At 34.9% G+C, this 15,285-nt stretch overlaps 1 protein-coding gene across 14 annotated transcripts in view; it reads right to left on the bottom strand.

Moving 5' to 3' along the window:
• The window catches only part of NFIB (nuclear factor I B), a 236,631-nt gene that overhangs the window by 1,669 nt on the left and 219,677 nt on the right, over window positions 1-15,285 (bottom strand). For all 14 annotated transcript variants that reach the window (XM_012453511.2, XM_012453513.2, XM_012453514.2 and 11 more), the window contains one exon: window positions 1-4,823. This exon is cut by the window's left edge and continues 1,669 nt beyond it. In XM_012453511.2, coding sequence (XP_012308934.1) covers window positions 4,694-4,823 — 130 coding nt within the window. In that variant the 3' untranslated portion in view covers window positions 1-4,693. The remainder of the gene's footprint in view (window positions 4,824-15,285) is intronic.

Genomic DNA, 15,285 nt, shown 5'->3' with positions numbered 1-15,285 from the left:
ATTTCTTAAAGTCCAGAAAGCATGCAGCTGGTTAATGTTAACAAAAGACCTTGACAGGAACGTGTAAACTATATTGAATGTCATGCTTGGGGCCTATCTGCCAGCAATATTGTAGAGTTGTTTCATTAAAAGTGAATACTGTACACTGAATATGGGATAACTTTCTGCAGCCTTCATCGTTTCACACAGTACATAGAATTTGAATCTAGGGAAAGAACATGTCCTGCTGTCACACTGCCGAAGATGTCCCTGTGCAATCTCTTTCGTTGAGTCCTTATGAAGCTACAAGTCACAAATCCAAGATTCTGCTCCCTGAGGACACGTTATGTGAGACATAGCACTGTTTTAGTTTTCTGCCTATCCTGAATGCTCTGTGAAACTTAACTTTAAATACCATCACGTAACAATCACAAAAACTTTTGCTAAAGGCCGTATATACTAATAGAAAGACAGTGGTGCTTCGACATTCTGAAATGCTCTGAAAACCAACTTTTCCAATACTAAATACAACAAAATAACCTTCATAAAATATAACTTTTCTCCATTTACACTTTTTTAAAGGATTAGTATCCTATGCTTTTCAAGCACAGGAATCTGTGAAATAACTCCTAACATGGACAGATTTTTTTTTTAATACATAACTTAAGAGACTGGAGAGTTTTAACTCAAGTCCAGCCTCCAAACAAGGAATATTCTTGTTTACTTTAAAAATGGAAACAACATATAGTTCCATTATAATTGTTAAAAAGTTAGCTTTACAAACATGGGAATTTTAATTTAAAAAAAAATTCTTAACAAAACTATACAGTGTACAAATTACTGTCTACAAGGTAGGCGGTTCATTAAGAAGACCTTTCGCTCTTCTCACTACTTGCAGCTTCACAGATTCATTCACATATTTTTTTTAATGGAGCTGCCCACCCGAACATTACCCGATAACTATATTGCTATAATTAAGATTTTTGCCATGTCTTTATGTACAGTCTCCTTCACTGCCTTTTATTTTTTTCCTTAGACAAGCCTCAAATGCTCACGTCACTCCAGGGGAAACATGCTTCAGAGGCACTGGGAGTGCTGGGTGGCAGAGCAGCACAGAGGCTGGACAGTGCCACGGAACTGGTGGTTGGAGACACCACCCCCTACTCATGCCCCTGCCCTTGGGTAACCTTCACCATCCTGAAGCTCTGCAGTTCTGGGTAAGGGAGGGGCGTGCAAGACCTGCAAAAGTGGGGCCCTTCGTCAGAATATACTTCCTGGTACACGAGGAGGAGGCCGAAAAGTTGATTTGAGATTTTATATATATAGTAGTACTTTTAATAGTTTTATCTCAAAAAGGAAAGAAGAAAAAAAATGGATTAGAAATAAAAAAGCAACACTTGAACTAGGCCTTTGTATTCAAGAGGCAGGCAGGAATACCCACAGTGTGTAACTTGGTTTGCTAGAACTGCTCATTCACTGGCAAAAAAGAGAGTGAGTCTGCCTTTAAAAAATACTGTGTGTCCTGTGAGGTTCATTTGTTCACCTAATAGGTCAAAGATACATGAAGAGCTTGGCTGAGATGATCTGTTTGCTACCAAGGCAAGTATCATGGAAATGACTGGACTTACTTTTGAACTTGCACTGCTAGGATCCCGCTGTGCTGTTCAGTATTTGGGCTATCAAACTGAATGGGCTAATCAAATACAACTCTCCAGCCCATAAGCATTGTTCTAAAGTATTCATTATTAAATGATATGCTGTGAGAACAATGGACAGTTTACTTTATTAGGCCATGGCCTAGGGGAAGGGGGCCAGGGGACTCCTTAAGACAGGCTACCATGTGTCGCTAATTCTGAAAGATTTTCCTTCTAGTAATGAATACACTCAGTGGGACTGAGGGGTGAGGGAAGGGCAAAATAAAACCAGCCTCCATTCAGCCTCTAGCCCTCAGGGGAAATGAAATTAAATATATAGTTAAGGTACCATTCCTTAAAAAAAGCCCATCAGCATCTAATGGGTTTAATTAATCCACAGGAAGATTAATTGCTTAAAATTCTATATTTCCCTTCTGTTCTGGTTCTCAGTTTTAAAAGGGCAGGTAAAATGAAAACAGGATTTACTTTTTTGTTCCTTAAAAATTGAACCTTGATTTTAATCTATCAGTCCAAATACATTCAACAATAGCAACCCTCTGTTCCATCTTCTGGATATTAAAAAAAAAAAAAATCCAAGTGCACTGCCATCCATTTGAAGTAGTAAGTCACAGATAAATCATATCCTATCATTAATGAAATGAAGGAATGGGGACAAAAAGTGGCGGAGAAGGAACATGGGAGACTCCCTCCAACAGGTCTAACGTGTTTTCTAGGAGAAAGAATATTCGTGTGTTAAACCCCCAAAAGCGTTAAACATCCAGCATCCCCTATGTGGACATTTCAACAAATATTTTTGCCAAATATGAGACAGGCTCACTCTCCACTGTGGATCTGGAACTTTCAAGAAAAACTATCACCAAGCCAAGTCTGCCTTTTTAAGCCAAGTCTGCCTCCAGGAGAATTTGTGGTGTTTGCTTGTTCTTACTATTGTGTTGTTATGAAAACCAGTAATGAGTTCAGCTTGCACCCCAGGTGGGAAGTTAGAAAGGGGAATCTGTGTAAGTTGAAGTTTGTCACAGTAGGCAGAACAGTCGCTTTGCAGCCCAGGCCCATCTCAGGGTGCACTGCTTCACAGCTACACTGTAAAGTGTTAAAAATCCTCCCACCCACCCCAGAATATATATATATGTATATTAAAAAAAAATCCCCTGTCCATCTCTCAGTACACAAAAGGACCTCATCACACTGCAAAAATAGCAGTACCCACTTTGGTCAATTAAAACAAACAAACAAACAAAAAAGCATACATTATTTTTTTAAATCTGTGTACTTACCTATAATAACCAATACAGCTAAAAGCACTACCTACATAGGCAAAACTTGGTATTGCATAATTCGTATAAATTTGAAACCCCTCCCCCCCAAATATTAATTGGAAGATGAAAAACATGAAAGGTTAATAGAAAAAAACACCAAAATACTGAAAATATTGCTGGTCGATTACAATTTTTAAGCGGCAACTATACACAGCCATGATATGCTTTATAAATGTGAGATAAAGGTATAACTGTCTAAAAAATCCATGATGTCACACATTTTTCTTCGTCTGGAGTACAAAATATTTTGTCATAAAAATGGTAAAGATTTAAAATGATAATAAATGCAGCAAAACAAGTGTAGTGATGTCACTTTGTTGTTTTTTTTTTTGTTTTTTTGTGTTTTTTGTTTTTTAGATTTCAAGGCAAGGCACGTAATGTGGACATTATATCTTCGTGCAAATTAGGATTACTGGAAAGAGTATTTTTAATTAAAATTTTAAGAGACATAGAGGCAAAATGTGTCTGCCCATGCACACTATGGATCTGTCAATACAAGAAATTTGTTGAACAAGGCTAATGTCTGAAAGCACCATGCAAGTTTTCAGCACCCTGATTACGTTTGTTTTCTCAAGAGTGCGTTTTCTTATATCCTACACCCTGGCGTTCCCAGTTTGTAAACTGTAAGCTTTCCCCTTGTGACATGGATTTGCCTGCCTCTTTGTCTCTAGAATGCAGATTTTATAGAACCTTTTATACACCCTATGGGTTCTTGATGCAACCAGTAATTTTAAATAAATAAATTCTACCTCCAAGGAGGCTGCAGCTAAACCAACATAAGTGCTGTGTTTTCATTAATTTTATTTTTCTCAAGCACATGATTTGTCTTGATTTAATGCCTTTTTAATGCCCTCAAAAACTGAGGGGAAAATAAATTCGTTCAAAATTATTTTAAATTCTTTTTAATCCCCTCAATTTAGAGTCCAAGGGCTGAAGGACTTATAATCATGGTTCCCCTTTAGATATAAATTTATAAATTGCACTTGCCTCTGTTAAGTGTTTCTTTTGTGGGGAAAATATTATATTAATTTTTTACTGTTGCATGCAGAGATAACACTTCACCTACATAGAGGCATTTCTTCCATAGAGCCTTTGTGTTCAAACTGTTTTTTTCCTTTTTTCTTTTTTTCCTTTTTTTTTCATTTTTTGTTTTTTTAAGATTTCAAACTGGGTTACACACTGGAAAAGGCTGGGTTAAGGGCCAAAATTTAATAAATCTGTACTGATAACTAAAGGCTACAGAGATTTTATATATTTTTTTAACTTTCAGAAATCAGAGTGCTTATAAAATGGCTGGCTCATGGCTCTGTCACCCAGCACCTCTGACGCCGCCTCCTAGCCTTCGTTGGTGAGATAACCAGGAATAGTGATTCCATGCGTAAACAACAAGAATACTAAACCAATAAAACTAGCTTATCATGCAAATATTAAGGCATCTAGAAAGTCAGTTAAAATATATTGTCATAGAGACAGAACATCTATTTCCCAGCGGACTTCATGTAACAAAGGCTACGTTGCAGGGGCTTCGATCTACCATCAGTGAAATATCATCGACCCTTTTTATGTCATTACAGTTTCAACCTTAAGGGAATTAGTGATTGTAAGTGCTGCAATTGCTGGTCTATTATCTTCTTTCTTCAGTTTCTTTCCTTTCTCCCTTTGTTTTGTTTTGTCCAGTCTTCCTCTTTTCCTTTTTTTAAAAAAAAAAAAATTTCTTAAACTATTGTTGTGTTTCTTTTTCCCTCAGTTGCTCGTTTCTGCTTGAAGGAAAGGTTCTCCAATTATGTTCAAACCGTAATTTTGGACATTTGCCGGTAAGATGGGTGTCCTATTTGACACTTGGAAAGGAACCAAGCTAGCCCAGGTACCAGGACTGTTGAGAGGAGAGGGGCAGTAGGGAAGGAAGAAAAAAAAAGAAAAAAACACAATGTTAAAATCTACAACAATACGAGAAACATAAATTCCAGATGCATCAAATTATTACTATCACTATTTTCAAAATTACAGTCTAATATGAGATAAATGTGCCAAATTTTATGTTTTACACCTATCTACACTCTATAGTCTATATTTTTAATGAAAATTAAGACTAAAGTGAGGCAGAAAAATCCAGGGTAAGATATATAAACAATTACTGAATTCTAATTGATAGAGGATATTCTTTATAAAATATTTTATATTCTTCAATATAAATGCAATATGATTCTTTTTTGTACAGTAAAAAATAAAGAAAAAGAAAAGCAGCAATCTGTTGGTACCAATATAGTTTGCCAGTTATATTCTAATCTTGTTTTACCTTTAATTCACAAGCAATTCAGTGGTCAGATGGGTTTCAATTTCTTACCTGCCTATTGGGTTGAATAAAATTGAAAAGTACAGTGAAAGATATTTCTTTTCTCCTTACAACAGGGAAAAGAAAAAACTACATGTTTAAGGTAGGCCCATGCATAATATGCAATTTGAAATGCCCAATTATCAAACATATCTTAATCAGAGTTTTTTTAGTAAAGACTGAACACATGAGAATCATAGAACCAAAATGGAACACAGGTTTTTTGTTCTCTACAGAACACACATTGTGAGGGAAAAAATTTACAGGAGGCCACAAGGGTCTCTGCTCGTGCTGATTAGTTCTATAGCTCTCTAGCAGTTTTCTTATCCTAACCCTCTTTAACTTACTTTTAGAGAGAACCAGAGCCTTTCCTTCCAATTCATGTTTTCTTACACTGGCTTGCAACAGAAGCCTGAGCATCCCCAGCTCCTCCCCATCAGTAATGATACCACATTTGAGCTTCCTGCACGTGGGGAGTTTAGAAGGATAGTTGGGCGGGGGGAGTTGGAGGCAGTAAATGATAAGATTTCCTGCCCTCCTCTCATCAGTTCAACTTTCGCCTATGCTGAACTGCAGGCTATTAAAAAGAAAAAAGGCTGGAAAACAATTCTCTAATTGCTACTGGCATAATCTGTCTTTAAGAAGTATCATATGGAGGATAAAAAACATCAGATATACACATTATAAAACAACTCTACAGGACACATTTGGGTACACTTAATCTAATGTATTGCTTGTTCCAAAACTCAACTCCAAATGAATGTCAGTTAAGTAACAGCTGCATAAATAATCATGAACCAAGAAAACATCAAACTGACAATTCCATACTCATATTAGTCATGGCCTAGCATGGAGACATACTTTCGATGTTTTAAATTTCATTGAGTATCCTTTGCTTTACTTTTGAAACCATAAAGTGAGATGGACACTATTGTTGTAGCTATCAATCTAGATATTCTCATTTGTTCATATTTGAATTCCAAAGGTACAAAAACCTTTATGGAATATCAACCTAAAGGAACAATTCTGAATTTTTTAAAAAAACTAGATACATACTGTTTTTACTCTGGTGATACCTCTATACAAAATGTTGCTTGTTGCTACACATCTACATACATATTTCTGAGTAAACATTTCAAAAGATATCACAACAACCTTTTATGCTCAAGGGATTTTATAATTAGACTACAAGTCCCATGACAGCAAAATCCATCTCTAGTAAAGTACCTAGCACATCATAGATGCTCAATACATAGACAGATCAATTAATTGTTTCAAATCACATCCAGCTATATATTTTTAAAAGGTGTCACCCAAGATTACATGTACTCATGAATATGTTGTGATTTGGTCCCCTATAAAAAGAAAACAGGCATCTCTGAATTTAAAATGAGAGATATTTAGCACTAACAAAAATTGATTATGCAGGAATAATCACATTCAAACTAAAAAGATATGCCCTCATAATCTGATGAAAAAGCATAACTCTTAAGAATATTTGTTATTAAAACTTTTACTAAGCAGCTTAACTGTTTTCACATATTTTTCTTCCCACACACGTCTTCAACAATTATTTTTGTGCTTTGCAACACTGATTGAAAACAATGTTACATAATGAACCATGAAACTTATTTTACCCTCAACTGTGTTTCCACTGCACTCTGTACATAGTCCTGTTACAGCATTTATTACTTCATAAATAGCTCTATCTGTGATTATCTTACTGACTGAAAGGTGAACTTCATAGAGAAAATGACCTGGTCATATCTATCTTTATAGAGTCTGAGCATAGCTGATGATATTTCTTAACAAATAAAATAAATTACAAAAATGGGTATACATTATTTTTAACCTGAAGTAAGAAGCATGAACCAAAAGCAAAAGACTAGGTAAAATAGATAATCCTTGACAGTAAAAACTGATGTCAACAAGCAGCAAATTGCTTTGCAGAATTAACAAGAGTCCCAAATTATGTGAGCTCAAGAAAGTCATTTGGAGATTGCATGCTTTAGGGATATAAAGTATATTTTAATGATTGAAAATAGATGTGGCTCCTTAAGTGGACAAGTCTACCAACTAATGGCAGAAAAGACAATAATTCAGGGTTATTTTGCAATAGCTTTCTTACTCAGTTCTTTGGAAGAGACATATGTCATTATTCTTTGGAAAATGTTCAGTAAAAATAAATTGATGCTAGTCAGTAACAGGACTCTTGCTGCAGAATGCCTAACAAATTTAATTTAAATGTTTATTTAAACCTGTCAAACTGCCCATCCTACATTATGATCATATCAAAATTGCAGAGTGCAATATATTTGTCCATACTGTTTATGAACCTTTTGGGGGAAATAAATCTCAAACATTAACACTACACAGACCCCATATATGAGTTTTACAAGTCTCTTATTGCCAATTTGTAGGTTAAGTTCAGAACTATAAGGCACAGACATTTTTTAGAGCTTTTTTGGTAGTCCTGTTGGAGAAAAAAGACTTGGTAAAACTAATTCAACGACTGTGATAACAATGTAAATAAATATTTAATCAAAGTAATCTAGATTATTTAATTTCCAAAATACAATGTCTAAAATTGCATACTTATTGAGGTAAAAAATGTCATAGTGTTTTTTATACATCTAACTCTTTCTCTATATAAAAATCAATGCCAATAATCACATGTATGGATAAAATAAACACACATAAACAAATTAGTTATATGTCAAATGCTTAATAGTTTTAATTCATAGTGGGAATGTCTATATGGATAATCTTATGTTCAGTCCAACTATCTGCATTCCATCAAGAGACATGAGAATATAATTGAAAGGATTTTAAAATATTCAAGCTCAAATTAAGCTACTTCAGCAATATATCTTCAAGTGTGCATTTACTTTGTTTTTATCAAAATTTTCATTGCCAAATCACATTCATTTAGGCAGAAGATCGGCATAGCTGAAAGCACATCTTTAGAAAATATAAACTAGACATAACCATTCAAAAAAGAAAATATATAATTACTTTGCAAAAAAATCAAGCCAAAAAAACACAAAAGAATTTGATAGTACCTTAACACAAAGTACAACTCATCCTAATGACTATTACTATGTATATAATGAGATCGTTCATTATAAAATAAATATATGAGAGCTAAATCAAAATTACAAAAATAAAATGTTCGATATCATGGATACTATTTTCATGCTATTTTGACCAAAGGTATGACATGGCTCCCCAAAAAAGAAAAGAAGCAAACAAATTATTCTGACCTTAAGATGCATCTGTGGTGATGGTCCTGCTTCATTTTGTATTGGTAAGATTACCTCTTAAGTATTGTATTTCTCCTAGGTAGCACTCTGCAAGAAAACCTAACTTTATGGCATTTATTTGTTGAAGAAACTCACCAAATTATGTTACTGAAGAACCACTAAAGGTAGACCGGGAAGATATAACAGTTGAGGTGGAAAGAAATATAGACGTCTTAAGCATGATTCAGGTTAAAGGAATAGCTCAAAGGCAAAACTTCCATATGACAGCCATGCTGAAGACTTACTACAAGGACTTACTAAAACCATCTTTGATGTTTTACAAATGCTACGTCACTTAATTTTCTCAATGAACTCACGGGATGGCCATCATTATCTCTGTTTCACATATGAGGAAACTGAGGCAAGTTAAGTTCCTTGCCCAAAGTCATCCACTTAGCCCTCAGTTATGAATCAGACCTGTCTGATTTCCCTGGCCATTTCACTATATTATATTGCCTCCACAGAAAGTCAGATGGCCTAATATAGAAAGTACTTTTGAACAGAGTGGTCTGAAGGCAAAATTAATTGGCTTCAGGAGACAATGAACTTTCCATGCCCCGCACAAGCTGGATTATAACCTAGCTAATGTTGCAGAAGAGACTAGTGCACAGAATATGTAGCTGGTCTAGGTGGCCAAGCCATATGAAATTCTACGTATTCATCTCCTCTGAAACAAATCTAGTTGAAGTTCTACTAGGGTGACAGCGTGAGGATTAAGGGAGAGGAAGATATCCACTTCTTCCTTTTAAAAAGATGCACTATTCGTATAAGTCTTATCCCGGATAAACTGGGTAAAATAGTTCATCTTTGCATCTATAAAGAGTAAATAGGCACTATACCTTTCAATGAAAGAAAGGGAGAAATTGCATTGGGCAGCCATACCAACATTTTATGGCTATGATTTTGTTGTTGTTGTTGTTGTTGTTATATATATATATTTTATTGTACTTTAGGTTCTGGGGTACATGTGCAGATCATGCAGGACTGTTGCATAGGGTACATACATGACAATGTGGTTTGCTGCCTCCATCCCTCTGTCACCTATATCTGGCATTTCTCCCCATGTAAAATTAAGCATTACGTGAGTGTGTCTTCCAGGCCAAAAAGAATTGGGCCCTTACCTTTTAGCTTACTAACACCTATGAACCATAGGGTGCCACATAAACATGTATGAAGTCATTATGTTGAGCCAGAAACCAAACAAAGTCAAAGACTTTACTTCACCTATTAGTTGTAGGTGATTAAAACAATAAGAGCTATTTTAAGAATGGCAAAGATCTTTTATTACTAGTGTGTGTGTGTATTTGATAATGGGTAACACTTTGTTAAACAGTTTAGAAATGTCTAAGTATCCAGTATGCTAATATTTTTCAAGGGAATAATAATATTGTCCATTTAGAATTTACATACTGGTTTAATCATGAGAAAATACCATATTTATTTCAAAGATAGTAAGTACTCTTTCAAGAAGCTTAAAAAGGATTTTAAAAATAAAGCACAAAGAGTTGTACATATTCATGCATACCTCAACTGTACCAGTAGCTACATTACTTATAGATAAAATAAAAATGAGCAATGGCCCAGAAAGCATGGGGAATAAATAAAATAAGTATTTTAATTTAAAAGAAGGATTTGCCTTTAATTCCTTTGCAACAGTTTCAGATATCCCCAAGATGGAAAGTTTTTTTATTTCCTTGGCTAAACACTAATTCATTGGCAAAATATCAAACAATTATTAGCATTTTTTGTAAAATGCACAATAAACAATTTTCCTTATTAATAGCTAAAAACCTGTCTGAAAAACTATGCTGTCCTGGATTGTACATGGGTGCATTTGGACTGGTTGCTTACTTCAACATAACACAAAGCTGCAGATTATGTCTTGTGAAAAAATGCTCACTCAGATCAGTAGAAGGAATAAATACTCAAGTTGAATCTATTTATGTATTAGAACAAAGAAAACAGTATTTGATTTGCCAGCATTTATGTAATGTGTATTATTTGCCAGGTATTATTCTACATGCTTGACCTACCTTAAAACTTTTAATCCTCATAGCAAACCTATGAGAAAGGATCATTATTATCCTGATTTTACAGGAAACTGAAGCTAGGAAGTGTCTTGCCCAACTCATATTACTATTAAATTGCAGAAGGTAGGATTTGAATCGAGCAATGTCATTCTAGCATCTGTATTTCTACCCACTATACTTTTCTCATCTCCCCTTCGTCTGAAACATAGTTTACTTTTTTCACTGGGCTAGAAGTTATATTACCATTGAATTATACAAGAGACTCTGCGAATTAAGGTTCATATCACTTAGGCTCAGTGAAATTCCCATGGAAGTATAACTCTTGAGCCTCAAATTCAATACAAATAACTGTGTTTTATTTCTCCAATTCCAGCTGCTTTTCAGCTGAATGCAGTATTTACCTTTGTTTTATGTGTGTGCAGATGTGGCTGTATGTCAATAATTTGCTTGTTGAATTTCACTTCTGATGAGGCTAGACTGGAAGTGAAATATACAAAGTGCTTTATACCGGTCTTGGGTTTCTTAGATTTATTTTTCCCATTTTTAGGGATCATTATTGCCATCTGAATGATCCTATTTGCATGCAAGATGATTCCTAATGATTATTACTATTTGTAATAATCTGTATCAGAAAGCTCCCTGGCTAGCTCTTACCTGAACTGTAAAGTACTCTTGTGGCCTCTCTGGGAAACACCAAATATCATAAACTGCAGGTGGCTCATGGAATTATTCTAACTGCAAGCAATAGGACTTCATAGTAATGAAAGAGAAACGTATTTGTTTCTTAACTAAGTAGGTAAATGGCCTTCTTTATTGCTACTCCTTCGGGACCAACAGTTTTGAAAATAGCATATCAAAATGGTAGACCATCAAACCTCATTAATTTATATTCAATTGTTTCAGATGTGTTTTGTTATTAGGGCACGGTGGATTGAATGTTAACTTTACCATGCATGAGTGCTAGCATTTTCTAAGTAAAATAATAGCATCTACCAGTGAAATATTTTATCTAATAAAGAGCATAGGACAGAAAAAGCCACTCCATATGGGAGCACTGCCACTATCAAATGTGCTCCTTACAATTACTGTACTCTTATGGTAGAGAGCTCTTACATAATCCTTGAAGACTTCAATATGGCAATCTACACTCAAAAGTAATAAAAACTTCCTTAAAATGTTCAGTTTAAACATAAATAAGAAAAAAGCTCTTCCTCAATAGGCCAAATTAAGGACTTTTTAAAAAATTGTGTTTGATCTTTTTCAAAGTTTAGAACTGAAAATGAAACATGAAAAATTATTCTGAAGATGACTAATTATACATACATTACAGTACACACATGCATACATATATAAGAACTTATATAGCTATGGAAGGTTTTAGTCAATTAAAAAATATAGAATTATCAGGCTCAAAGTAATTATTTTATCTCCTCCCACAGACCACAGCACAGTGGAGAAGCCCACATGTTGATTTCCAGCCTCTTTCTGTCTATATCCCTCTCTACCCCGGCTCCTTTTCAATGCTATTGTTATAAGTGCTACTGCTCCTCTTATTTGCATATGTGATGCTTTAACAGCAGACAAAATTCTCTACAAAAATGGTGCTTCAAAATAGTGCCTTTCACTAGAGAAAATCACCCAAGGCATACTAAATTAAATAGAAATGTAAGTTTTATACAAAGCAAAAAGATATTATTTTACAAACGATTTTCATTTAAAAGTAAAAATCAGCATTATTTGCACAATTTTACCTCTAAAGGATGAAACTTATTTGTATCAGAATGCTGAAGCATAAAATTACAAATGATTAAAGAACTGAACACATTTTAATATTATGCTTGCTACTCTGTTCACATGGGCAAACAATCTTACATGGGCAAAAGATCTTCTTGTGTGTGAAACAAAGTGAACAAGACAGAAGAACTGTAACTTTCTGCAATTTCTGAATAGTCAAAATTCATGTTCTTCAATGCCTTGACCTTAAATAAGACTTTGCCATTTCTTTTATGATGTATTATGTTTATTATTATATTTATTCATTCATAGGCTTTGTTATTTAAGAAAATATGACTAAAAAAGTCATCATATCCCTACTAACAGCACTAGCAAAAATGAGAATCAAAAAGGTAAGCTAATAAATGGTGCACTGGCTGTCGAGGGAACTGATCTCTTATGGACAAAATACATATGTAAATATGGCACTTTACAGAAAACATATTCAACCGAAGTAAGTGTTTAATATACTTCCTTTCACTGCAAAGGGTTAATCAGCAAGGTTTACATTTGGGAATTTTCAGAATCACGCTCCTCCCTCCCCAGTAGCGCTGCCAAAAATCATCTGACAGGAAACGTAAGATTAAGTTTGTCCTACCTAAGCGAACAAAGAGTGCTCTGAACAGGCCACCGGTTTACTGCAGAGCGGGAACTTTTCTAATCCTGCTGGAATCTGCAGTCCTGCTCAGAAAATATCACGGAAAAAGTTGTTTTCTTTCCTCTAACATCTTGTCTCAGGATCATCTCATTTTGGTCACACTGCAGATCCTGCTGCTTCTCCCATAAAGGTTAACTTAAAGCTCCAAACATAATCATGTGGAAAATGGACATTATTGATTCCTATGGTCCATTGTTCCCCCATCCTAAGTCCCTGAAGTTCAAGTTCAATCTGGAATTACATCATGTCTGGTTTCTCCTGGTTACCAGACGGCTTGAGACGTGACCACAGCTACAGAAAAAACAAACAGCCTTCTTCACGCTTCGGCTCCCCTATCGATTCAAACGTAAACTTTTTTTCTTTCTCTCAAGTATGCTTCAAGTATGGAGCATGGTTAATTTAGAGATTAAGTTCCAAATTAGATTATCTAATGGCATCTTAATGGATTGCTGACCCATTTCCTGTGGGATGGCAGCATGCAAGTCTGGCTGGAATACAATTAATTTCTTAGGAAGTGTTCTGAAGAGTTTGCCTAGATAAAAAGGAAATGTCGCGTTGTACAACTCTTTCTTTATAAATGGAGAAAGTTAGGCAAAACTATAACAAATCCCAACATATTATTCAACAGCCAGATCACAGATGTTGTGTGTCTGTGAAAACCATATTAATATCATTCTTAAGAATAGTAATGTTTTTATTTTTGATTTCATAACAGGTGCAAATAATTTTGATGAGAATAGAGTAATTCCTTTAAAAAGAAAATACAAATTCAAAACTAATTAGCAGCCTCTTTACCAAACAATGGTCATGTGCAATTTTGGTTTTTACAATTCTCCACCTTGAACTAAAGATTCTTCCATTCATCTACCGTATCAGCATTTCTGTCATAGTCCCAGAGTGGTGCTAGGGGCCCAGAATGGTGTATAAAAAGTTGAGGATTTGAACACACTTTAGAGCTGACAGCTGAAAAGGAAATTCAGCACTCGGAGAATAAAGCTCCCCCCAGGAACTCCAGGAACAACCCAGCTGTTGTACTGTAGTTATGTGTCAAGATAACAAACTGAGAGCAGGAAATGCTAACCTAGTGAATTTGCAGGGATGGTCTAAGTGTAATGTTGAAATAAAAGTTAACTCTTAATATTACCTACGGACAGGATACATACTGCCTTTATACATATGCCATATATATGTGGAGATATACACATACACATACATATATATGCATACACACACAAACACATGTATGTAATACAAACATGGTTTGCAATCCATTATTGAAAATTATTTTTGTTTAAATATTCACTCTTTTAAAAGCATACATTTTACAAAGAAAATGTTATGGACAAAGTGAGAAAAATGGTTGAGGCGAGTGTCACGCAAATTAAGTCACATGGATGAAATGAGAGTTACTACCCTTCACTCTTTTTTCCTTTTGCCCTCCCTCTCCTGACCAACCAGATCCAAATAACCTTTACTGGCTGCTAAATTTCTCTTGAGAAATCAAGCAACTCTCTAGAATTGCAGTAATAAACGACAATTTCTTACAAAAACATGTGTAAAGTAACTACAGAATGAAGTATTCAACCCATAGAAAGGAACTGCTAACACATGTAACATGGAAAATAGCTGATAAAAGTCTCTTTGGTGCCATTCAATTATGGCATCTGCAGAAACACAAAAATCCTTCCAATTATTTTAGTAAAATCTTCATTTATTCATTATTTCAGAGGCTGAGCAAATGGTTTGTGTAAACATATCCTTCGGTAACACGCACATGTTTATTTTAGCCATCTGAAGGCTTCTTCTATGTTTATATAAGCCATTAGACACATACAACCACTCATTTGTGGCTTTGCATTTTCTTGAAAGGGGTGAAGGGGGAGAAGAGAGAATGAAACAATAAATTCAGTTTCTCTTTTGCATAAAGCACTCCCTCTAACGTTTTAAAATAGCTTATGTTTATATTATTCTTGGATTGTCCTTTGGCTTTCTTTCATTCAATTATATTGATCTTTCACATCTGATAGTACAAGCTATATTCTGCCTATCGCTTTAAGAAAGCAAGCCAGTCAGGGAGTAACTGCTATATATGTTTATGCCCACATAACTCACATATGCAACAAGGTAATTTGTCCACATGAGGACGAAGCACAAACCCAACAGTACCTAGCTTAAGCAATTCATCACCTATCATCCTCCTAAGATCTGAGCCCATCCTGACTATAGCAGAAGTGAGCCCT

This window comes from Aotus nancymaae, unplaced genomic scaffold (genome assembly GCF_030222135.1).
Source record: "Aotus nancymaae isolate 86718 unplaced genomic scaffold, 86718_ANA_hifiasm-v0.15.2.pri h1tg000003l, whole genome shotgun sequence".
Classification (NCBI taxonomy): Eukaryota; Metazoa; Chordata; class Mammalia; order Primates; family Aotidae; genus Aotus; species Aotus nancymaae.
Note: the sequence above shows the minus strand (reverse complement) of the source record. Positions and strands in the feature narration are given on the sequence as shown.